General features: G+C 36.4%; 1 protein-coding gene across 2 annotated transcripts in view; it reads right to left on the minus strand.

Moving 5' to 3' along the window:
- The window catches only part of LOC137297712 (dipeptidyl peptidase 4-like), a 499,818-nt gene that overhangs the window by 342,634 nt on the left and 131,100 nt on the right, over positions 1-26,084 (minus strand). The window contains exons 1-2 of one of the 2 annotated variants that reach the window (XM_067829640.1): positions 24,389-24,751; positions 18,801-19,326 (exon numbers count right to left, since the gene is read on the minus strand). The exons of the other annotated variant lie outside the window; for it this stretch is intronic. Of the exons in view, the coding sequence (XP_067685741.1) occupies positions 18,801-18,875 (75 nt within the window). The 5' untranslated portion in view covers positions 18,876-19,326; positions 24,389-24,751. Of the gene's footprint in view, positions 1-18,800; positions 19,327-24,388; positions 24,752-26,084 lie in introns of those variants that run through there. 2 annotated transcript variants of the gene reach the window in all.

Genomic DNA, 26,084 nt, shown 5'->3' on the forward strand with positions numbered 1-26,084 from the left:
TAAAACATCGAAATTTAACATTCTGAACATTAGTGTCATTTATATTCTAAAGCAAATCAGATATACAGATATTGCATGCAAAATGAAGATGCTGTCCTCAGAAATGCCTCATACGTTCAAACAAAAGGTTGAATCAATATACTACTATTTAGCTTTACTCCCAGTAATCTCCAGTAATGACGGCTTGGACATTGTATGTATTTTAATGTGACTGAACGCCAAACTGACTATAAAACACATTAAATGACATGATGGTATTATTCAAAAATGTAAGTTTAATTTGAATAGGTTTGTAGAACATGGTGTTTGTTACGACAGGGAGGAAACACCGCCCTACTCAGTGGGCGTAGGAAAGCATTCATCAGATCATCCAGTTATTGTAGTATTTTCTCGTTCAATGTGATTTCGTTTCAGACTGAATTCATTCGGAAAGCAGTGCTGTTGGAAACACAGCACTGGTTGGATTCCAAGTTCCGAGTTCTGAGTGTTTTAGAAGAAAACAGTCGTGGTTGATGGTATTTACAGCAAAGCCTGTCTCTTCAGCACTATAATAGCTGTTTCAAAACGGAATTGCCGTCCTGGGTGATCTCTGCACAAATCATAGTCGGACGGTTCGGAAAGGTTTTCAGAGCAATTCGGCTTTCAACCAACTGCCCTCGTCAGCGAAAGATGACGTCAAGGCTTAAATAGCCCTGTTTGCGAGGACACATTATGTAATGGTAGTCAAGTCAAGTGTGGTTATTGGCGCAGATTTGCATCTCTGTGCCTCGGCCGTAGGCTCCATACCAGATTCGTGATGTACCGCGTTCCACATGGCGATCTTAGATTAAAGACAGCAGTACTCTCTGACTTCAATACAGGCTTACGACAGCCGTTTAGATGTGATCACTTTGTGGAGCGGCTCCTAGTTGCAAGTGTATATGAGTGCGTTTAGTTTTACGCCGCAATCAGCAACATGGCGGTTGTCTGTACATAATCGAGTCTAGAATTGACAATCCAGTGATCAACAGCATGATTATCTACCTACGCAGTTGCGATACGATAACTGTATCGACCAAGTCAACCAAGATTTTATCGTACACTGAAAGTCCATGTCGAAGTTTAACATGAATATCTCACCTGGGCACATACTGACTACAACCCAGGTATACCCTATGTATCCCCTATTATCAGGCAGGGCAACAAGAGGCACCATCAGGAAACGCCATATGATATGATACGACTGACGTTAAAGAACCACCCACTCCCCTCTCCCCTGGCATCTATTATATCCACAATCACATCCACATTCAAAGGATAAACAACACCTTGTACTGTTATCGTAACCAACACACTTACATCTTTTTCACACAACCAGATATTCGGAACACACCAGACAGTAATACAGCGTGAAGACTGCCATGTGTGTGGAACTGTTTACTACTTTATACCACACTGTGGAGCTTTTTCGGGAAGGATACTGCATCTAGATGCACAGATGCACAGTCTAAAACCTGTATGGTCTAGGTAGTGTGTAAGTAGATGTCCGGTGTACATGTCTACATGTCCAGATGTGTTTGGCGGCGACGTGAGCGTCAAATCAAACAGTGTTCAATCTGTGTGTGTGTGTGTGTGTGTGTGTGTGTCTCTGTGTGTGTGTGTGTGTGTGTGTGCGCGTGTGTGTGTGTGTGTGTGTGTGTGTCTCTGTGTGTGTGTGTGTGTGTGTGCGCGTGTGTGTGCGCGTGTGTGTGTCTCTGTGTGTGTGTGTGTGTGTGTGTGTGTGTGTGTGTGTGTGTCTGTGTGTGTGTCTGTGTGTGTGCGTGCGTGCGTGCGTGCGTGTGTGTGTGTGTGTGTGTGTGAAAGCACACTGTTGTTAACGTAATCAGTTATGACTGATACCGAATGGCAAGGTTTAGGAATTTATATGTTTTTTTTATTCTGTTTGCTTATTAATGCATCACTCAGCAGGTCTGTAAATAATCGAGTCTGGACCAGACAATCCAGCCTTCAACAGCATGAGCATTGATTTACGAGAGTGAGAACCGATGACAAGTGTCAAGACCTCCCGATCCTGTTAGTAGCCTCTTACAACAAATATGGGTTACTGAAGATCTATTCTAACCTGGATATTTACGGGTCTAAATAACTTATACTGCATATATTAACTACTACACGTTTCCCTTTGTTGATTAATGATACGTTTCAGAAATAGCTGCAAAGAAATTGGGAAGAGGGTCGATGACATCATGACATCCATGACAAGTGTTACATAGCACTCAATAAAATTAGGGGTTACTGGACTTACAAGATTGATAAAACGTAAATGATGAAGGCGAAGGAGGAAACAGATGATGAAGAGATGAAGAGATGATGAAGAGATGAACACATGATGAAGAGAAGATAAGGGAAATCTGTCATATGTATGGATTATATACTCTTTCTCATATGCATCGGCATGTCTCGCAAAAGGGAACATACCCTACCTTATTAATCGTATAAAATAGTGTTTGGGTTGAGTTTAACGTTGCCTTGAACAGTATCACAGTTAAGCAAGGAGCGTCTGTTGATTGTGGGGGAAACATGAAAGTGAAGATGTTAAGCGTTCGCCATTTCAGTGATCAGTAGATCTGAACCAATGTTCTCTGGTTTCTGTTTGGAGCAAGGGAGGTAACTTTGTACATCAAACTGCGGTGCCTAGGACAACTGAGCCACCATGCCACCTCATCACAATTTGTCACACGATTTGCTGGCATTATGTTTAAAACTGTTTCACCGTAGGCAAGAAACATGCCATCGCCTTCAAAGACTTGTCTTTTTTATTTTGGGGATGGAGGATTGATGTATTAAAAGAACATCGTTTATACTGATGCTGCTACACTACTTGACCCTCTCGTTGGAGACAGGTCTACACAAACAAACTAGACGTTATCACACATATTTCTGAATGTACGAAAACATGTTTTAGAGAACTGCAAATGAGAAAATAGTGTTGAAGTGAAACAGTTTTAAACTTAAAATGCTACCTGTCAATAGATCTCTCAATAAGGTTAGCCCACAATGAACTAATCAATAGCAAAAGTGGTTAAGTACAAAGAGTCGACACTTTTTGCCGTGAACAGAATTAAATATAGTCATTTCTTTTCACAGAGCTTGATGACAGATTCGTGTTAAATGAGAAGCACCACTGTCATCACAAACTATTCCTTTTTCTTCTGACAAGACTCGTGAGAAAGATACTGTACAGGTTGTATGTTTCTGGTACTTCATTACACAGAGGCCTAATGTTAGACAGACATAAACCATTAGGGCAAAGAACAAAATAAAAGGTTTGTACACAAATCCCAAGCACCCGTGGGACAGATCAAATAGGATACATTTTACTTGCAAATTATCTCTGGGTGGGACCATGTGGGGTGACGATGGACAGAATACGTTTTTTTATTAGATTGGGGCGGTGGGGTAGCCTAGTGGTTAAAGCGTTCACTCGTCAATTTCGTTCAATTCCCCACATAGGGACAATGTGTGAGGCCCATTTTCTGGTGTCCCCCGCCGTGATATCACTGGACTATCGGTAAAAGCGGCATAAAACCAAACTCACTCACCCACTCTTTATTAGATTTTCACAGTTTCAGAAATACTAACGCGAGTAAATCAACATCTGTATGTCTGTTTATCTATCAAGAATTATTAATAGGAAACTGTGTCTGCATGAACAACAAAGTGATCCACAGGTAGATGAACATATAAGGGGCGTTGGGGACATATTTCAGCCAATAACCAAAGGCAGAGTTTCATAGGTATGGGAGGGAATACAAGGGTATGGAAGGGAATACAAGGGTATAGAAGGGAATACAAAGCTATGGAAGGGAAAACAAGGGTATGGAAGGGAATACAAGGGTATGGAAGGGAATACAAAGCTATGGAAGGGAAAACAAGGGTATGGAAGGGAATACAAGGGTATGGGTGTTTCTTTCTTGGCTTTATGTATCTGATATCCTTTACCTGGACAGCAATAAAAGTTATTCTCTTTGTTTTAGGTAACTAAAAACGATAGGGTGGTGTGACTTTTGTGGTCTGTAAGCATTGTGGCCATACAAACCCAGCTAACAAGAAACATTTTTGACACATTTATAAGGTTTTAGAAAGGTTTTTCAAAAACATAATCATCAAAATGTTTTGGGAACGTTATTAAAATGTTTCACAAGTCATAATGTTATTGAAATGTTTTCAAAATGTTACTCAAAAACATGATGCCATAACATGGTTGAAACTATTTCATAACATGCCATTGAAATGTTTTTTAAAACATTCCAGAAATGTTGTGCACGAACATGTTTAATGAAATATTGCAATCACGTTTTGAAAAGAATTGTGGACACATTAAAGAGTTATCATAGAAGTACAGTCTAATATACTAGAAATATTTTTAAAATGTTTTCCAAATGTTTTTCAAATACGTTATGCAATCACATGAGTGAAACCATTTCACAACATATCACTGAAATGTTTTTAATACGTTGCAGAAATGTTGTGCAAGAACATGTGTAATGAAATATTGTCATCACGATTTCAAAACATTGTGGGCACATATGCCAAATCATAAAAATAATGTCTAAATATCTCAAAAATACCAAACATGCTTCAGAAACGTTTTCAAAATGTTATTAAAACGTGTCATGCTACAACATGGGTGAAACTATTTCATAACATTTTTGAAATGACACTTGATGTCATTTCCATAGACCCACAAGTTATTTCAGTATACAGTCCCAACCCAGCAGGGACAGGATGTCAATTAGACGTCTAGATGAGGTTTAAATCTGGTTTAGACATATAACAACGTTAACGTCTTTAAGCCTTTAATTCGATGTCCCCATTTCAAGGTCTAAGCCTAGAGGCTGATTCAACGTTCAATAGATGTCTAAAATTCAAAAAGCATTTTGTTCATTTTTTGTTATTAGTTACTTCACATTCCTTCTTGAAATATATTTACTAAATGTGCAGCAGATCTATTTACAGCTTGGTGCGTAAAATTTAGTACAATCCATTGCTGGGTCTTTGTTTATCAGTAAGTATTTCACTACAATCGAAAGATAGGATTTTCTTTGTCAGTGGGAGTTTGACTGCTATCCATTGACTGAATTTTCTTGGTCAGTAAGTATTTGACTACAATCCATTGATTTGATTGTCTTGGTCAGTAGGAAGTTTACCACATCTACTGATATGGAGTATGTATTGATGCATGAGATTTCGATTAGTTTATTAAGAAAGGTGATATTGATTAGTTTCACTATGATACACAGTTATTTCTAAAAAAATATTGCATTGCGTGTCCATTGCCAACCATGGCAATTTTACTTTGAACTAAGCAGTGGAAAACAACTTCTTAATGGATCCAGACAATATCTGATATATGCTCACAATATCAATCACCCATTCATTGGGTCCAGATTCCAATATTTACACATCATATGGCAAGAATATTACAGACTACCATGGGAAAGAGAAAAAAATCAAAACTGTCACATGGCAATTGGGCCGTAAAGCAAAGCAGTCCATAAATCTGCACCATGAACCATCTGTGGTCTAATGATGACACAATGAGCATCTCCTATATCTGTAGTGACAGGGATAGTATATACAGGATCTGCTACAGGGTCGACCACACAGCAAGAACACGCATCGGTTCTTCATCTTCCCTCCATCCATCAACTCAACATGCCTGGTGATACCTGTCGAGCCACAGCTTAATGATGCACTTCTGTGCCCTACTACACCGTATACTATTACATACTACATGTATAAAAGGTGAACATGGTTTTCATATTGCCTTCATGATTTGTTTCAAAATATCCAATGGTGAGTGGTGACTGGGCTTTTGCAAGGCATCAGTTCTAATTGGACAGTCAAAATAAAGTGATATTGCGTTAAATGGCACTTTACCAGTGTTTTCAGAACATCATAATAACATGAACATACATCTTAGTGGACCAGAAAAATCCAGAAGATGCGTTACATTGATAAACATGTACTGCCATTTGGAGAAACTAACTAGAAAGTATGGTGCCAGCAAACCAAGAGAGTAACTTAAAATCTTCTGATTCAGAGGCTGATGACAATGGACATGTATTGTGTAAGTGAAATATCATGACTTGTCAGTGCACAAGTGACCAACATAACCAGTGTTTAATGCAGGACAAATGTCTGCTTTGATCAGAAATTATCCATCTTAACATCCAGTGGCTGCAAACACTGGCGCTGTGATAATGCTTTTTACAGCATTTCAAGGATATTTCTGTGTAACCACCCTAGAGGTTTAAAGGTCTTGCAAGAAAAAATGCCATGGACAGCCATGACTTGAGACTCTGAGCAGCTTGACACCTCTGGGGTCACTGATGTAATTATTTGTCAACACTTTCACTTCTCCTTGAATACATTCAAACAGTCGTGAGATCCCCTGTCAACCTATTTTTCTTAGTTGTAGCATATTGTCATCCAGCCGTAATTTTGCATTGAAACTTCCTGGAACTTAAGCTCTTTGCAACATTAATCCAAGATGATTGGTCAGTACATTTCTAGTTTCTATGAGTCATCCTGGAAAGTTACATTTCTCCATGGTTCAGTACTTAACTTTTGATTATGTGTGAGTGAGTTTGGTTCTATGCTGCTCATAGCAATGTTCCAATCAATAGAATTATATCTCTATAGCAGTTCTTTAACAGTGATGGTAAATAACACACCTGAAATGTCCGAAGTAGTGATAGCTGGGACGGGTCCAGATTTTCTCACCATGTACCCCACCCCCTATTACCCTTCCCTGACCGGATACGCATTATGTCAGTTCTTGGCATCAACTATGTAAGAAATGTCAATATATTCTTCAGCTAAGAGGCTAAAATTTTCAAGCTTTTCAATATCTTAACCATGCATTATATTCAGTAGCAGTGACTGTAATCATGTCAAACTCCTAAAAGACAATAAAACTTCCTTATCATGAAAGAATGTAATTGTTTAATCTATTAACTAAATGATCATAACGGCTCCAGTTATCGAGATGGGTACCTGGGTCCAACTCATTACCCACTCGTCTGGGTATCCAGGTTACCTGTCCCAGTCCTAGTCTGAAGTTTCTGGTAATATCTACATTTGCAGTCCAAAAGTACCTGAGCAGCATCATGTATAATATATCAGACAATGGTCATGAAGGCAATGACACTTTGAGTCAATATGTAAACATTGCTTTGAGAACATCTGAAGTGATATGGGTCGAAGATACATACCATTTCAGTGAACCATTGTGCAAAGACCAAACAAGCAAACCATAGATAAGAACTTATAATAGCACATCCTGGCATAGCTATTATGGGATATAACTCCTGTTAATAATAAATTCATTTCAGAGATGATAACATGGAATACCACATATACCCCAGTCTGAGTTATAAATTGTTTGAGTTATAAATTCTTCTTATAAATCAGTGGATTAACAGTTAAAGATTAAAGATATGAACCTACAAAAACAACTTGGTATCACTGGATTGTGTTAAGGTTGTATCTGTATGACCTTTCTAACAGTTTGTTCAAAACTTCATTGATTTGGTCAGTTGGGGAGCAAAGTGCTGAATCTGTTTCTTGTTATGTCACAGGTCCAGTACAGTGTTGAGAGACCATTAGTAAATAGGGTGGAATAGTACACAAAGTTAAGAAAATGTCAAGCTGTTATTAATGGTTCAAGTTAAGGTGTCCCATCAGTTTAATAGAACTGTTTCCCTGGTGTTTAAGAAACAAAATAATACAGACCCTCATCTACAAATCCATCCTAAATACCGAATTTTTATTCTGTCATGTAAATGCTTTGAAAGGTTTACTAAGTCATAGATCTTAGCAGAAAGTCAGCAATTCTTTGTGTTCCAGGAACTTTATCTATTAAGACAAATACAACATATACTACAAGCGTCAATTTGTAGCAAGTTTTGAGAACAAAGGTTTACCTGCACTGTGGTACAGCAAGGGGCAACTAGAACAAGTTTTACTCTGCAGTGTGGTGACAGAACATAGGCCAACTTGTTGCAAGTCTTATGAACAAGGGTTATCTTGCAATGTGGAGGCAGAACAGGGTTAACTTGTAGCAAGTTTTAAGAACAAGGGCTTACCTCTTCTGTGGTGACAAAACAAGGATCAGCTTGTAGCAAGTCTTAAGAACGAGGGTTAACATGCACTGTTGTGGCAAAACAATGGTCAACTAGTAGTAAGTCTTAAGAACAAGGGTTAACCTGCACTGTGGTGACAGAACAAGATTAACTTGCAGCAAGTCTTAAGAGCTAGGCTTAAACTGCACTGTGGCACAGCAAGGGTCAAATTAGAGCAAGTCTTAAAAAACAAGGGTTAACCTGCACTGTGATGGGAAAACAAGGGTAAATTTCTTGCAGCTCTTAAGAACAAGGGTAAACCTGCACTGTGGTGACAGAACAAGGGTCAACTTATAGCAAGTCTTAAGAACATGGGTTACCCTGTACTATGACAGCAGAACAAGAGTTAACTTGTAGTCTTTTGGTGTTCACACAGTCATTCATGCCTGGCACCCACTGCTGATGGGACAGGATGAGCTCGTGGAGGCAGCCAGTCAGCTTCAGTTAGATGTCAACACACACACATGCCCACCTGAGCAGCAATGCACCAAGTAACAAGGGATCAAGCCCTATGGCTGCAACTGTTTTGAAATGATCAACTGGTCGTAATTCCAAATAATGCATGTTGACAACTGACTACACTTTGTATGAACTGCAACACCAAAAATGTGTACAATTTTATGTTTATTGCAGATGCTTGTAAGTCAACTAATAAGGGAGCATTCATTATCCTGCAATATATTTGTGAGCCTCCCCTGAAGCACAATTAACAAGTTCTAAAACTGTTCCCTGTCTGCAGCAATATTTCTTAACACGAAAATTGTTTTGACCTTCAATATGTCTTCTAGTATTTAGGCTGTAGAGGACTTGGGTCCATTCTGTCACTGGAACCTGAAGCAGGAACTACTGCTATATGTGTAACAACAAAAGCTGTTGTAATATTTTTTGTAAATACAACTGTAGAATAAGTAAAGATACTGAAAGAATAAAAATTATCTCACAAGCATAACATTCTCAGAAATGAACTACTGGCCTTATAAATTATTGCATCAAAGATAGACTTTCTGTGGTCTCCTGAATATATATGCAGAAATCATTGACTCATATGCTATTGACACAGTGCAGGCAGTGTAACCATTCAGTGTTAGCTACATATACATTTTGTACAAGTTATATAATTACGTTGTGCTGTTTGAACGTGTTGCAAATAGGGACTGCAGATAGGCTGAAACCCCAGCATGTATGTTCTGCATTCTAATCATTCAGTGCAAAATACGATCAAGGTGTAGAACAGATAACAGAAATATTCTTTTAATCATTTTCAAACATTTTTTAAAACAATATTTTGAAATTTACTACTACTACCATTATTCAGAAAGGGTAGGCAATGCTGAATTAAAACATTTGATCATCAGTCATTGATGAAGTGCTGAAAACAGACTCAGATCCAAGACTTGGAGAAATGAAGCTGCATTTAGCACAAATAGCACCTCAGATGTCCCAAAACAAGGGAGACAATCTCAAACCATCCTCTGCAGCCCATCACACTGGTCTGCCAGTGCTCTTTCATATGGAAAACACAAAAGTCATTCATAAATATACACTTAAGTTAGTCTTAAAGTTGATATCATCATATCACATGGTTCTTGTTTACAGAATGTCAGAATGTCAAGAAATATCTTATCAGTCACATATGAAGCATATAGCACTACCATACTGAATGTGAGTATTCAGTACCTGTGACAGGAAGCTACAATCAACAATGTTCCCCAAATTCATATTGACCACAACACAAAACACACCTTAAGGAAACCGAAGAATTAAACTGGAACAATATATTTTAATTATCAATCATTATTTTTTTTTTGTTCCATGTCATCTCGAATAGCAATCGCTGAAAGCTCTCATAGTCTATTTCAAAATATACTCCAGGATTGTGAAACATTAACTAGCTAACTAGCATTAACATTAATGATGTATACTAGAAGATTAACATTAGGAAATCACTGCTTGATATGCAGGATTGTCAGATGTATACTACATTCATTATTGTACACAGATTAATATTGTATACAGATTGTATACATTATTATTGTATACATTATTGCATACAGATTGTCAGAAATGCCATCATGATGTTGACAATTCAATGAATCAGATAGTGATTCTACAATGTGTACATAGCCGAGTTTTGCTGGTGAACCATGATCCAGACAACCAGTAATGCAGTCTTTATGCAGAAATATCGTGTGTGTGTGTGTGTGTGTGTGTGTGTGTGTGTGTGTGTGTGTGTGTGTGTTATCTGCTGCTGAATGGAAACACACATCAGCTTCAGCTAGACCAATCATTATCATTGTCATCATCATCATGAAGCTGCTAGAGCCCAATACGAATAAAATAAGGTTACTGATATTTCAGACTTATCAAATATTTCTGCTTCAGTGAAAGATGCCATCCAAGACATAGATCCACAAACCCAACTAACTGGAGTGTGTGGGTGAGTGAGTGAGTGAGTGAGTGAGTGAGTGAGTGAGTGAGTAAACAAGCAAGGGAGGGAGTGAGTGAGTGATTGATCAAGCAAGGGAGTGAGTAAACAAGCAAGGGAGCGAGTGAGTGAGTGATTGATCAAGCAAGGAAGTGAGTAAACAAGCAAGGGAGTGAGTGAAGGAACAAGCAAGTCTGTGATGCCAGTATGCTCCAGTTTGATATGGGATGCAGCCTAATACAGATACAAGCACAGTATGGTACTGACAAACCCAGAAATGCTACACATTTAAGCCAACAATCAGAGATTTGTGGCAGGCCTATTACTGATTATTGATGTGTTAATTTTCAGTCCTATAAATACCTATAAACTTCCTAGCAGTTGTACCGCTTACCTGTAAGATTGTCTTGACAGGGCACTGACCACCAGAAAAATATGTTCATGGAATTGTGTCTCATAGATACGCAGACCCCCTTCTACAGACAGCCTTTTCGGTCCTCGAAATTCGGCTTATACATGGTCATACACGGTAGCTACTATCTGACCTATTTACACGACATATATTACATGTACCAGAGGCAGCCTTGGATGTTCCAGAAAATATATAGTATCTGCCTCCACAACAGCTTTTGACAGCAAAAACTAAAAAAGCATTTTCCAGTAACTTATTGTCTCATACATGTGAAAATAAGCATACATTTATTTCAGATGTGATTTATATTTGTTTGCTTGTTCAAAATGCTCAGAAATCTTTACATCCTGAGCACTATAAACAACATGCTATACTCAGGAACACTGTCACACAAATACACCTGATAAGCCATGCAATCACACTGAAAGTAAACACTGTCATTTCATTAAGGTTGTAATATCAACAAAATGGTTTGGAATGCAAATATAGCAAACAGCAAGTAATGAAAGTAAATGCTGTGAGCATGATGGTTTCTAATGAGAACTACCTGCATGGCAGTGCCTGATAGTCAGCCCTCACTGGGGAGACAGGCAAAGACAGCAAGCATACTGCCAACAGACTCATGTGTTGTGTTATCTCTGATACAAAACAGTTAAGGGCATTTGGCAAGCATAGTTAGGTTGGTGATATAATAAAATAGTTTCAGCATACTGTCCTTTAAGTAACCCCTATCACAATTCAGAGTTGTTAAGAACAATGTTTTGGTCATGTGGTCAATCAAACATTGTACATGATGAATGAATATCAACACACACGCACACACACACGCACGCACACATGAACACACACACATGAACACACTCATGAACACATGCGCACGCACACACACATGCGCACACAAGGGAGACATGTCATCAAAGTACATTACACAATGTCCAATGATGGTAGAGACTAACAAAGCTTGATTATCTCCCCAAACAAATTGCATCAGCCATAAATATGCTGAACGCAGGTTAAACTTACATTGATCCGGGGCAATGTAGCATAGTGGTTGAACATTTGCTTGTCACACCAAAGACCTGGGTTCAATTCCCCACATGGGTATAATGTGGGAAGCCCATTTCCCTTGTCCCCTACCATGACATTGCTGGAATATTACTAAAAGCGGCATAAAAGTCAACTCACTCACCATATGGATCACTGAAAATCATCGATGACACCAGGTGTTGCAAAAATGGTAAGCAAGTCTACTGGGAGCACCTGTAACTCACACTATTTGCAGAAGACACACTTGTTGCCCTAGGGTTCACAGCTATAAATACTACAATGGTGGTCTGTAAACAATGAAGTCAGCACCCAACAGTCTACGCTTTAAAAAAAATAACTAAATCATTTGTTGATATTATTAAACAAACAACATGACATCAAATGCCAAATGCTTTTTGATCTATTACCATTCATCTAGCATGATGCATCTCCTATATTAGAATGGTTGTATTTGCACTTGAAAAAAATACATTATTGTCTCACTGTTTCAACATATGGACACTGGGCAATTGAAACATGAGACAATCATTGATGTCACAACTATGAAGGGACACTGGCACACTGACAAACATATAGATGGTTTGACAGGCTGCGAGACTGATTGGCTGTTTGACAATCACAAAATTGATGGTATGACTAATTAACATTGACAGCCTGACACTGGGACAAATCAATATACCAATATATGTATACAGACTGGAAAACATGGACACCTTTAAGTGATTTTTAGAAGGTGTGGTATGATTGATGATACAGAAGTGACCTTTTCAAGTCTTAAAGATAATCGCATCTTCATCAAACTATAGCATTGAAAGAATAAATTTGAAGTATTTCATATGTGGGGTGTATTTAATGTTGACAGACATATATCTAATCCATGTATTGTAAATAAGTATGGTATTTTGCTACCTTTAATAGTATTTCAGTAATAGTGTGGTGAAATGAGCTTCAAATCTTGTTCCCTTCTGAGGATTTAACACAGATCTACTGCCTGACAAATAAATGCTTTAAGCAAGTGACTGATGGTCAGACAGGGAGGAATTCGAACAGACTGTGGACTAGTGCAGCACATGCACAACTCAGCCAGCTTATCTTGGAACAGTTCATACCAAGGTGCTACCAGCAGGTCAGAAAATCTGCATCTTGCCAAGTGCCATCAGTAATAGCCTCCAGTGCCACCCCCTGGGGTGATGACGTACCAAGACTTGACTACCATCCAGACACAAATGAACACTTCTACACATAAACATCACCGCTCTCCAGAACATGTGCTGCCTGATACATAGGCAATGACAGCTTAGACCCATCTGACTAGAGATAGTGGTCGTGTTATTCCATAGAGCCTCTGGCCATAGTGTCTTGGAAAACATAGATGAGCTGCCTGAAAATTTAATTTGTTCTTCAGAATATCAGACCATTATTGTTCTGGGGAAAACGGCAATTCCAGGTCTTTCATATATGTATATACATTATTTGGAATGGAGAAATAAACTTTACACGATACATTACACCACAGAGACAAACATATTGTCATGTTCTTGAGTGTATGTGATATCCTTCCTCTATACTATATCAGTGATATACAGTGAGTCTCCAATAGTCCTTAGGCACAACATGTGAAGCTCATTTCTGGTGTCCCCTGCTGTGATATTGCTGTAATATTGCTAAAGGTGGCAGTAAAACTAAACTCACTTTAGCACTCCAATTATCCTTCTTCCTGTTTCCATGGCATAGATCAGTACTCTGGTCCAGACTAGATTATTTACAGACCACTACCATACAGCTGGAATATTGCTGAGCAAGGAGTTAAACAATAAACAAACAAACACAATACTGTGAAGGTGTCTAGTCAATTTTTTCACCCATAGTACGGAAGTGCCATGCAGGCATTAGAACCTGGATTTGGCATTATATAAATGCCCACATTATTATTTTTGTTATTATGAGTGACTTAATAAGTGAGTTGAGGTTTACCCTGCTTTGAACAGAATCCTGTCATCCTGACAGGGGAGGTAAGCCTCAACTGATGCATAATTCAGATTTTTTTCTCTTTTAAAAAGCACATATAGCATATGTAACCTTTTTTCGTTATAAAAGTTTGTTTTGCTTAAATACATTTTAAGATGCATTAATAAACAAGGGAAATAAATGCTTGAACTTTTCAAATCAACATTTGAATTTCTCATGTAGGGAGATCACATGATCATCTATTTTCCAATGTAATTAATCATCTGGATATGACTAGTTGAAACATTTGGGCACCATTTTTATAAATGTCATGAAAGTTAATGATAAGATTTACTACTGTGTTGATAAAAGATAACAGTTGTGTAGGCAGATACTTAATATTTCTGTAACATCAAAGGCCGCCTCTTGCAGATCCTGGCCATAATGTAATGTTTTGTATGTAGTGTAAATAGAACAGATCTTCCAAAGACAAAGGAGTAAATTGGCTTGAAATTTCCAGTCTTAATCATTGCCAGAAAAGGCTGAAATTTTGTGGGTCAATCATAATACCACCAGTATCTGTTGTGAGTTATTTCCCTTTCCATGTCTCTCCACCTGACCAATCAGAATCACCTTTTCATATTACTTGTTTTTCTTTAAAAAGATGGAGCCCAGTTAGGACAATCTGATCAATAATGGAGATCTGCAAGTTGATATTTTGTAAAGTAATATGAGCACCTTTGTAAGTCCAAAAGGATCTGGATACTATCTGTTAATAACCAATAGATGGTACACATGCTCTGCAAGTCTTGCAATTAACTGAAAGCTTCCACAGCTGCTGGCATACTGTACAAAAGTATGTTTATTTCATTGCACAATTTTCATTGGACAAAGCATAAACTCACCAGCCCAGCAAAAATACTCCATAATTCCAGTCTAGCCAACAAGGGTAAAAGTTAACATCTCAGCGAAACAACCCAACTGTCACTATTATTATTCCTACTACTTAACGACAAAACAATCCATGCGCATGCTTGTTTTGTTGGCGGGGCGGGGGGTTCTCAGATACAAAAATATAACTAAATAAATTAGTGACTGAGTGAATGTGGTTGTGCACCACCATCAGCAATATTCCAGCAATATTATGGCAGGGGACACCAGAAATGGAGGAACTGAACCCAGGTCTTCAGCATGATGAGCAAACACTCTAACCACCAGGCTACTCCACCATTCCCTCAAAGATGTTAACAAATATTTGATTTTGTCCAATGACTATGGTTGATATTGCTGATGGGAACTGCAATCACACATCCTTCCAATATTTGGTGCCTTTTAACTTTGAGTTGTACATGTAATGCTAACAAACATATAGTACTCATAAATGAGGAATATTTCTGTTTGATTGGTTATCAATTATTGTCCATAATAACATTTCCCTTTATGTTTTCATGGACAAGTATACAAAATGTCCATTACAAAACTATTTACTGATTGCCTGACAACTAAATGCGTTTTCAATTGCATTGCTTGTTATCCTGCATAATGTCACTGTGTCCTTGGAGTTTGTGATTTGATAAACCAGTAAAATATCAATATTGGTTTTTTTATAAGAATTTACAGCTTAGAGTTTTGTATTTTATTTTAATCATGTATATCCATAAGCATTTTCTATGTCCATACCTCCCAAAGCCAGGACAAGTTTCTTAATGGACGTAATGATTAAATTATTGTGGTCTGCATTGTAAATTACTGCATCCAAATATTAAGCAGTCCCATACTTTAAGGTAGTAGATCAATGATCATGCTGTTGATCACCGGATAGTCTGGTTCAGACTCAATTATTTATAGACTGCTGCCATATTGCTGGAACATTTCTGACTGCAGTGTAAAACTCACTCACTCACTCACCGACTCAATATACAATGTACACTACATCAAATTCGTATTACATCCTGTGTCAACAACCCTTTACAACAGCAAAATAATATGCACGAGATGTATGCAAACAAGAAAAATGCACAAAAAGGCATAATTCTTACAAAAATGAACATGTTGGCTGCAAATTAGTCAGGTAATTGTTGTTTGTGTGGAAAATATGTCACCGAATAATTTGCTTACTTTTTTCTGCCTTACTGTTTTCACATGTGACAGCAACTGAACAAAACCCACCATGAATGACTCCCATGTTATCAGCTGTTCACAATTCAGCATCATTTTCATCAATTTGAACATCAATATAACATAACAAAATTGTGTTCATATCACAAGAGTTGTCTTTCCTTTTAGGTATCTAGGTCATAAGCTGAATAAGTAAATTTAGAGTTGATAGGAGTTGGACTTTCCATTGCACCATCGTTGTTCCAGTCATGGAGTGATGAGAACATGTCAGCATTCACAAACATTTTAAGTACAAAGTACAAATCAATTTTATTTTAAGACCATATATATTCATGACATTGTTAATTAGAAACAGAAAATATCATGGCACTAAAATCTTAGAGAAGCGATTCAGTACTCACATCGTATAGTTATGATATAGGTCAGCTTCCCTTTGGTAGTTAGCAATGAGAAGTCTGCTCATGTGGCAAAATAGATCTTTCACATTTCTCACTTTATTATGTGAATCCCTTGAATCAAAAAAATCTACACTGTCAAACAGAATAGGGCAGATTTAGAACAACAAAATGTTCTCATATCTATGCATACTGGAGCGGTCTTCATGCAAGTTCTTTTGAGCTTGTTGACCAACCTAGTTCATGTGCTTTTCATAAATACATATAAACAACATGTAGGAAACCTTGTTACATCATTAAAATCATATTTCAAGAGAGATCTTGGATAAAGATTATAAACTTAAATTTTAAAATGTACTCTGATGTATTAAATGTCTATTTAAGAGTCAATTTACAAACAGTTGTTTTTTTTAAGCAGTTCCAGAATTTTATGTCCAGATTTCAGTGTTTTTGAAGTTCAAGAATGCTTGGTCATTCTTGAAAGATTTCAAAAAGCATCATATGACACTTGCTCAAACTTTCTTTGATGCAGGTTACAAAAGACTAAGCAGACAACCGTTTCTACATCTACAGGAGACCTCTGCTGAAGACAGAATCTATTGTACATGTATTAACAACATCATCGGCACATCTTTATGGATCATTCTCCATGACTTAAGTAAATACTGGATTGTGATTGGTTAATTTAAGTTATTCAGAAAATTATAATCATGTTATATACCTCTTAACCAACTAGTACAGAATAGTTTTGTTTTTAAAATCATAACACTGTGGTGATGATACGTATTTGGTTTTACATCAAATTTTATTATAATTGTGCTATATACCTCTGATTTTCCAACACAGTATGTTTATCTCCTGATCATCTATCTTTCAGTGATGATGCAAGATGTTCACAACAAGGTGAGCCTATCCTGCCATACTGGTGGCAGAACACATGCAAAGGCTAGTAAGCTGTTTACCTGGCAAAAAACACAGGAGTGTATGGTGCAACTAAAAATAGGAAACTGCATCAAACATGATTACTGTCACTGATGCATCAAATTAGGAAATTTCCTCTACATGTTTACGATTAACCTTTTTTAAGGCTTTATACTGAGATCTTGAGTTTAACCATTATCGAACAACATCTAAGAAAGAGTTGCGTAACACTCTTTGTAACCTTCATTAAAAAGAGCATGCTTGATTGTACCTCAAAAGTTGTGAAATGTAAACACCAAAGGCTGGAGCAATTGCAATATTGTTCAAAAAAAGGGGGTAGTTCACTGTTGGAAAGTTCAAGTCATACGTCTTGTCAAGGGTTTTTGTCACTTTTTATGCCTTGGTCTCAATATGAAACACATGAAGCAGTCTGTTTTGTCTCCATGTATGTAGACTAAAGCAATCTTGTACAGTGTCAGTTGCTGTACAAAGTCAAGTAGGTGCCGCTCACCTGGTTATGTACTGTGTTAGATGATGTACACAGTCAAGTAGGTGTCTGCCAATTGGCTATGTACTGTGTCAGAAGATGTACAAGGTCAAGTAGGTGTCTGCCAATTGGTTATGTACTGTGTCAGAGGATGTAAAAGGTCACACAGGTGTCTGTAGGTTGTACTGTGTCAGATGATGTACAGTGTCAAGAGGGTGTCTGCCAATTGGCTATGTACTGTGTCAGAGGATGTAAAAGGTCAAACAGGTGTCTGTAGGTTGTACTGTGTCAGTGATATAAGTCATCAGGTTAACACAGGGTGATCTGTATCATATATAGGAAAGTCTTCAGGTTTATACTGTATCGTATATGGGAAAGCCTTCAGGTTGATACTGTATCATATATGGGAAAGCCTTCAGGTTGATACTGTATCATATAAAGGTAAGTCTTCAGGTTTATACTGTATCATATAAAGGAAAGTCTTCAGGTTTATACTGTATCATATAAAGGAAAGTCTTCAGGTTGATACTGTATCATATATAGGAAACTCTTCAGGTTTATACTGTATCATATATGGGAAAGCCTTCAGGTTGATACTGTATCATATATAGGAAAGTCTTCAGGTTTATACTGTATCGTATATGGGAAAGCCTTCAGGTTGATACTGTATAATGTTTGGGTAAGCCCCCAGGATGATACTGTATCATGTTTGGGTAAGCCCCCAGGCTGATACTGTATCACACACAGGTAAGCCCTAAGGTTCATACTCCTTTTCCAATCAATTGTCCCATTTCTGAGATAAAGTGAAAGAAAGCCCCCGTTTAACCTCAGGTGAGTTAGTTAAGTTATCAGGTTAACTATATACCTAGTGCTGCCTTACCTCAATGTCCAACTTCCCAGCAGGATCATCAGGCTCTTTCCATTTGTCCGTTGGTACCTTCTTGTAACCTGCCATTTTCTTCCAACACTACCTTATTTTCAGTGATGTGGTTCTTCCACCTCTCAATATCATACAGTCTTCGTAAAGTCATTGCCCATTTACATGTGACTTTGGCAAACTTTGCCCATGTCACAAATAGTTTGCTGTGTCGGCCTGAGTAATATTGATGTATCAGGTCAAATTGAGTCTGTCTGCCTGCGTAGTATAAGCGAGCAGCAATTCCCACGTCTACAATATTAGATTGTTTCACTGACGCAACACAAAAATCTGAAGTCTAGAAATCACTGCTCCTGAGTTCAGCAGAAATCAGACTATCTTCTTCAATTAAATTTAATGCTTCCCAAAATAAGTTCCAGGGTTCTATATGCCAGTATATCTGTGCCCCAGGAATCAGGCATAGCTTGTCCTGTATCCTCAGTTTTGAGAGTGACGCCTCCGGACCATCGCTGCCCAAACACGATGCCCTCTAGACATGCACACCAAAGAAATTACACTATAAAATCATACTCTTTGAAAAATATTTGGTAAATATTCTAAAAGAAGTTCTTATGCTATCAGTAAAGTATTACACAATGAAGTCATACACACAGAAAATATTTGGTTAACACTGCAGCCCAATTTTGTATGCTATCAGTATATTACACTGTAAAATCCTATACTTTGAAAAATATTTGGTAAAAACTGTATTAGAATTTTATATGGTATCAGTATATTACACTATAAAATCATACACTCTGATAAATATTTGGTAAATATTGTAATAGAATTGCTTATGTTAACAGTGTAGTATTACACTATAAAATGATATACTCTGAAAAATATTTGGTAAACTTTAGAATAGAATTCCTTACATTTATTTCTTTATCATTCCACTCATAGGACAGTTTGATTGACATGCAGATGATTTAAGCCTAGACTGTTTAGTATACATATATATCTTCATGAACTATATGTCAAGTTGATCTATACATGTTTTGTGTGTACCTTTTATCACAGAAAACATATATCCAAAAACATAAGCAATATTTCAAAACTTTTAATCAGAAATCACTCGATAAATTGAAGGAGATATGGCCTGATGGGCCTGTAACTAAACATTATGATACTGGATTTTTATTTGAAAATGTGAATGAAATAATGAAATTTTATCCATACAATTTTTAAGAACTTTATTAACCCTTCAGGTTTCAAAATAAAATGCTACAAATAAGACTGGAAGGAGTTCACATTAATTATTTAAGGATATAATATTCTGATATATGTACGTGATACGCCATTTGAGATACTACAGTGATACAAATGTCATGAAGGATTATTATAAAATTAATGTATCATGACAAACAAAGTTGATGGATGGATGTATTAATGTTTATATTCAAGTTATATATATTATTTATCATAGATACAGTGATGATTTTACACATGCAAAAGATGAAAATATTTGGCATTTTTTTTCAAGGATAAAACGGGTATTAATGCAATAATCAAAACGAACTATTCCACATTTTATCAGAGGATGCAACTTGCAAAAATTAAGATGAATATGAGCATGAAAATGGGTTATCTATTTTCTTCTATATTCTATAATGGGTATTACTGTTTTCTAAAAATAAAATAAAATAAAATAAAATAAAATAAAATAAAATAAAATAAAATGAAATGAAATGAAATGAAATGAAATGAAATGAAATGAAATGAAATGAAATGAAATGAAATAAAATATTGTTATGATTTTTAATTTTTCTTGATACATGTCCACAGCTTGGATATCATTTTTTTTAATTTGTTCAATTTGATGGTCAGTAAATTATTACCAAAACAATCAGTGATTTCAAAAGGACTTTCCTGTTTAATGTCATTCTGATTTATGTCTTTAAATTTAAGTCTTTTGATTTAAATCTCATGTAAGTTGAAAGGAAATAAAAATTGTGTCTCCTTTAAATTAATATTCTCCTTACCTACCTATAGTTACATGGCTGAATAAGGCGAACTTACTTCAGTGAAATGAAATTTAAAGTAATCTGAAAATTATCACTTGTTTGATAATTGTGCTCATTTTCATATTTCAGCTGTACTAGGCAACTTCTAATTATCAACAGGTTCTCAATTTACAGAAAGCTTCACAATTTGTCAAAGCATTGTTACACAAACATGATCCTATAAAATATGTTCAAACCAACTTACAGTCTTACTTAAATATATATTGTCAAATTTACTTCACCATATAAAATGGGCACCAAATGAAAGTATGATTACTTCAATGACAAGACTGGGTTTCGCATTCAAACTAAAATCCTTGAAAGAAACATATACGATTATTTAAAAAAATAATGTCACATGACTCATCCTGCTTTCTTCTAACAGTCCTTGAGAGCAGAAAGTAGACTATCCAGAGTGCCTGCACGATTTGCTTGACATTAACATGCTGGTTCAAAATAACATCTAATCCTTTTTACTAAAAACTTACCTGAAATGAAAACATTTGGCATTCAAATCTTATGTAAAATCATGTACTTATGTGATGACTTGTTGAAATCATTTTATACTCATTTTGACATAAAAGGATATATTTGTTCAAATGATGCATGTATCACATTGCAACACATTAAATTTTTATTCCTTAACTTCTGGTGTCTGATTCCCTCCAAATTGGAATTTTAAACATCAGTGATCAAGTAAGCAGTAAGCAATCGCATATTCCTCAATTTGGTTGGACTGTCATCATATTCCTCCAAAGCTCTGTTTTCCAACCTATACCAGTAAGTTACGTTTCAGGCAAACTGAACACTGAATTAATCAATATAATGGAAAGTATCTGTCTCTAGCCACCATTAACCTCATTCCATTTAGTACTGCCCATAAAAAAAGTAATGGTGTGTATTTTTTACTTGAAAATAAAAAAAAAAAGAATTTGGCTCAAACTGATATATAGTTTTGCAAATATGAGCCCATCGCTTACAACAAAATATTACTGATTGCACATGATCAAGATTTAGCCATAACAGATTAGATTATCCTAGCCAGGTCCCCTGATGATTAAGTTACAGAACAGAACAACTTATGTTTGCCAGCTGTCAGCACCATCTGGTGAGAGGACTTCACAGTCTATGTTCGATTCTTAAATGGTTCCATCAATATTTACCCCAAATCCCATCTCACTGAAACATTTCCACAAAACATCTTCATGTGACAAATGAATTCTGAGGAAACACTCCAGACTTTGTTGTTCGTGTTTTTTTAGAAATTGTTATCAGTGATATCAATGAGAAATGCTTCCAAACACGTGTTTCCCAAATTGAATTTGATTGAAGCCCTCACAAGACTCTATACAACACTTGAGATCAAATTAAAATTTGGGAATATAGCTTCTGAGTGGAACAGCCAGACGGGTCTGCAGACATCAATTACTAGAAATTTCTCAAGGTCATATTCTACAACTGTATTTAAACTGAAGCATTAGGATGTATGAAGTGATTGGAATTAACTTTCAATCAATATTTTCCAGTTTTAAATGCTCTTTAACAATCCCATTCTAAAGTACCTGTAAGCTTATGAAAAAATAATTGACTAATATCATAATAAATTCACAACTAATAACTACATATTCTGAGACACAATGATTACATACACATTACATCATTTTCATCCAGAACTAAAACATAACTATACTTTAAATGGTGTTATGTGTTTGGGCATTTGTAGATTGTTTTACATTGTTAAAAACCTAATGATATGCTTAATAACACAATCTTATTTAACACATGTCCTTAAATGGATGTCAATTTACTTTTCCAGTATCAGTTCAAGAGAGGAAGCATTTTGCCCTTTATCAGGTGAAAGACATAAGTACAACAATAGGACTTCTTTGATTGCTCTTTTTGACCTCGGTTGTCCCTGTTATGTAAAACTCTTCTACTGATAAGCTACTCTTTTCATTAATCTTTTGCCATGCCAGTGCATGAGACTGACATGTAACTCATTACTAAACCAGATCAATAGTCATTTAGGCAGCACACAACTTGCATAGCAGTGCTCCTCGCTCTGTGTACCTCAAGACAGCTACTAGACAACACTGCCCCTTCATCCACTAAACGCAGCTCACACATGTGCATACGTACCAAAGGCTATCCTTCCACCCTCCAATATAACAATAGACAGAATTCTGTCCCCCAATCCCCTGTCCACATGTCCTCCTATCCTGTCACCTTGTCCCTTTGTCCCGCATCCCTGCTCCCTCCCCTACGAGTCTGGTAACTTATTCCTCCGTCCCCCTTGTGAGTCCACACAGCCACACACAATTCCAAGTAATTCATTTACCTGAGTCTGTCAAAGCAACATATCCACCCCTTGATGCAGATACTAGGCACTCCTAAACAGACATATTGCACATGCACGTGCATGCACATCTCCACATTCACTCCAACGCCTAAGTCCTCACCCCAACACAAGTCCCACACAGTCCCAAAGTGTCACTAAAAGCAATATGACAACACTACAATAAAAACAGACTTACTCCTCCACCTAGTGAAAGGGCAAGCAGGGAACTCCTTATATTGTTCAGAAATAAAAAATGTCAAGGAAATATCAGTCATTTAATAATTTAAACTACTGATTTTTACACTTTTTGCAAATCCAAATGTGCATGTTGACACAGAAAGTACAGACAGCAAAATGTTTATATAAATTATCCACAAAGTGTCATCTTCAAGGATATTGTGAGTATAGGATATTCTTAAATTAGACACACATTTTCACATAGATCCAGACACATAAAAAATACCCCTAGTCACTAATTCACAAAATATCAAAAGGCTAGCTCTGAATTATGCAAGTCATGTCTTTGTGCAGTCAGTCATCCATCACCATGACACATCAGTGTATATAACTGTTCTATTTTTAAAATCAATAAATTAATAAATTGTCCGATATATTTAAAGGAAACCAGCATATCAATTACTCCTATAATTGATCAATGAATGCCAAAAGAAAATATTAACTATTTAGAAAAATGGTAAAAAGAAAAACAGAAATTCATTTAGCATTAACAATGTTTAAAGTTTGGTTTGGTAATTAACCCCATGCAATTTTGTATCTATGAACATCTGTCTAACCTACAACTGTAATTAAGGTTTTTATTTAAAACACAAATTAAATTCACTGACCTGTAATTATTTACAAAACAAACACTGCCATAATTCAAATTTACATTTTGATAAAAATATCAATCATGTTAGATGATATACAACAAAATAACAATTGGCTGACAAGTGTTATTCTTTGCAAGTAATACACACCCACTAAAATAATCACTAAAATGTATCATGAGATATAAATGATTAATTTCCAGTAAGCCTACACATTAATCTATTGTTAAGATTTTACACTGGGTTATAAAATGTTTAAAAGCAGATACAGAGTACGATTCTGCCACTGGCTATACGAAGCGTACATATATCAACAAGTGTATGACCACTGACACAATCCTACAGAGCAGCGACGTGTATTTATTTTTCATTCTGATTACTTACAGTGCATCTCATCTGTTACATAACCGTCTTCTCTAACTGATCAGTGCAGGGCTAGTTTATCCTATCTTTGATTAACAATCCAACAACATCACATTGTGCACGACATGTCGTCTGAGAAGCCGTGACTACCGCACAGCTGAAATAAAGCACACAATCACTATCAGGGAAATGATCCACGCGACACCTTTCAGCATCCACACAATGATGACACCAACAATGAACACTACATCCTCAATTAGCTGCAACATCCTCCTCCATGCTAGAAAATCCTAGAATCACAAATCTCTCTCACCCAGGAACACAACATGAAATAATCAGGGAGAATGTATCCCTGTCGTGGCTGCGTCGCTCGTAGAATGTACCAGCAATAGTGCAAATAGCTCACACCGGTTGAGGGTATCACTTTCTGCGTCGTCCCAGGAAGATAGCTTTTAAAAAATCTAACTTGGCACTTTCTACTCCCCTCCTTCTTTGATAGTCAAATGAGTGGAATATTGACAATGATCATTTGAAAGACACATGTAAAATATAATGTTAAGTGCTCATTGATGATAATACAGTCTTATAACAGTGTCAAGTCAGGATACAATCCCTAGCTTATACAGATTAACCCTTTCACTTCTGCACAGGTAGCTGAGAGGCAAAAAATATGTCCAGACGATAATTCTTTTTGGAATTAAAGAAATATCAATTATCACTGTTGAACTGGTTACATTTATGCTTAAAATAGCTCATGCCAAGGACTGTTAAGCAAGGTATTTCCGTTTGGGGAATGTTGTTATGATTTGGTATCATGTTTAATATGAAACGGAATATGACTGATGTGGGAATGCAAATGCATTGTTTTGTGAAATTGCCTTTACAGAAAAAAATAACAAAACTTTTGGAAACAGTCAATTATTGGATTATAATGGAGTATGATTATGTTCTTCGTGATAAAATGCAGCTACTTATGTTCTCATTAATACTATTGCTAAAATCATAAAGTTTATCATCTATAACCCCAGAAATTGTATTATTATCAACCTTTTGATAAATAATATTATCAGTATTATAATCATCAATATGTTAGGTAGGATTATCTTCAGCTGAATTAATAAACAATCATTAAGAACAATGATCAGCATTGTTTTTATCAACAATATTCACCAATAGCAACAATATCATTCGTGCAGCCTTCATCAATGATACTGTCACTAGTATTATCATCAATGTAGCCTTTATTAACACCTTCCCAGTTATCATCAGCATTTACCATCAAGAGATCATGATTATCATTATCACTAACATCACTAGAATTTTAAGTTAAAATACCATTATCAAATTTAAGTAAAATGTTAAAATCATAATCACAATAATCATCAATGTCAATCTCTTTAATATCACCAGTCTCTTTATGATCAGTTTCAATTTTATTATAAAAAATAACAACCAATAGCAGCACCGGTCACATCCTCAGTTTGTTGAACAGAGTTACTTCTCTTGTGTCTGCCAGGAAACTCTGCTCATGTCTTTGAATCACAAATTTTCTTTGATTTTGTTCTTTGATTTTAGCGTTCTATGCTTGATTTCAGTAAAGCAGTAATCATTGGAGACCTGCAACACTCCCATTCTTTCATTTGAAATTCAGATCAAAGCATGATGATAGAAACTGAGTAAGTGAGTGAGGTAAGTTTTACACTTTTCCAATATTACT

This window comes from Haliotis asinina, chromosome 10, assembly GCF_037392515.1.
Source record: "Haliotis asinina isolate JCU_RB_2024 chromosome 10, JCU_Hal_asi_v2, whole genome shotgun sequence".
NCBI lineage: Eukaryota > Metazoa > Mollusca > Gastropoda > Lepetellida > Haliotidae > Haliotis > Haliotis asinina.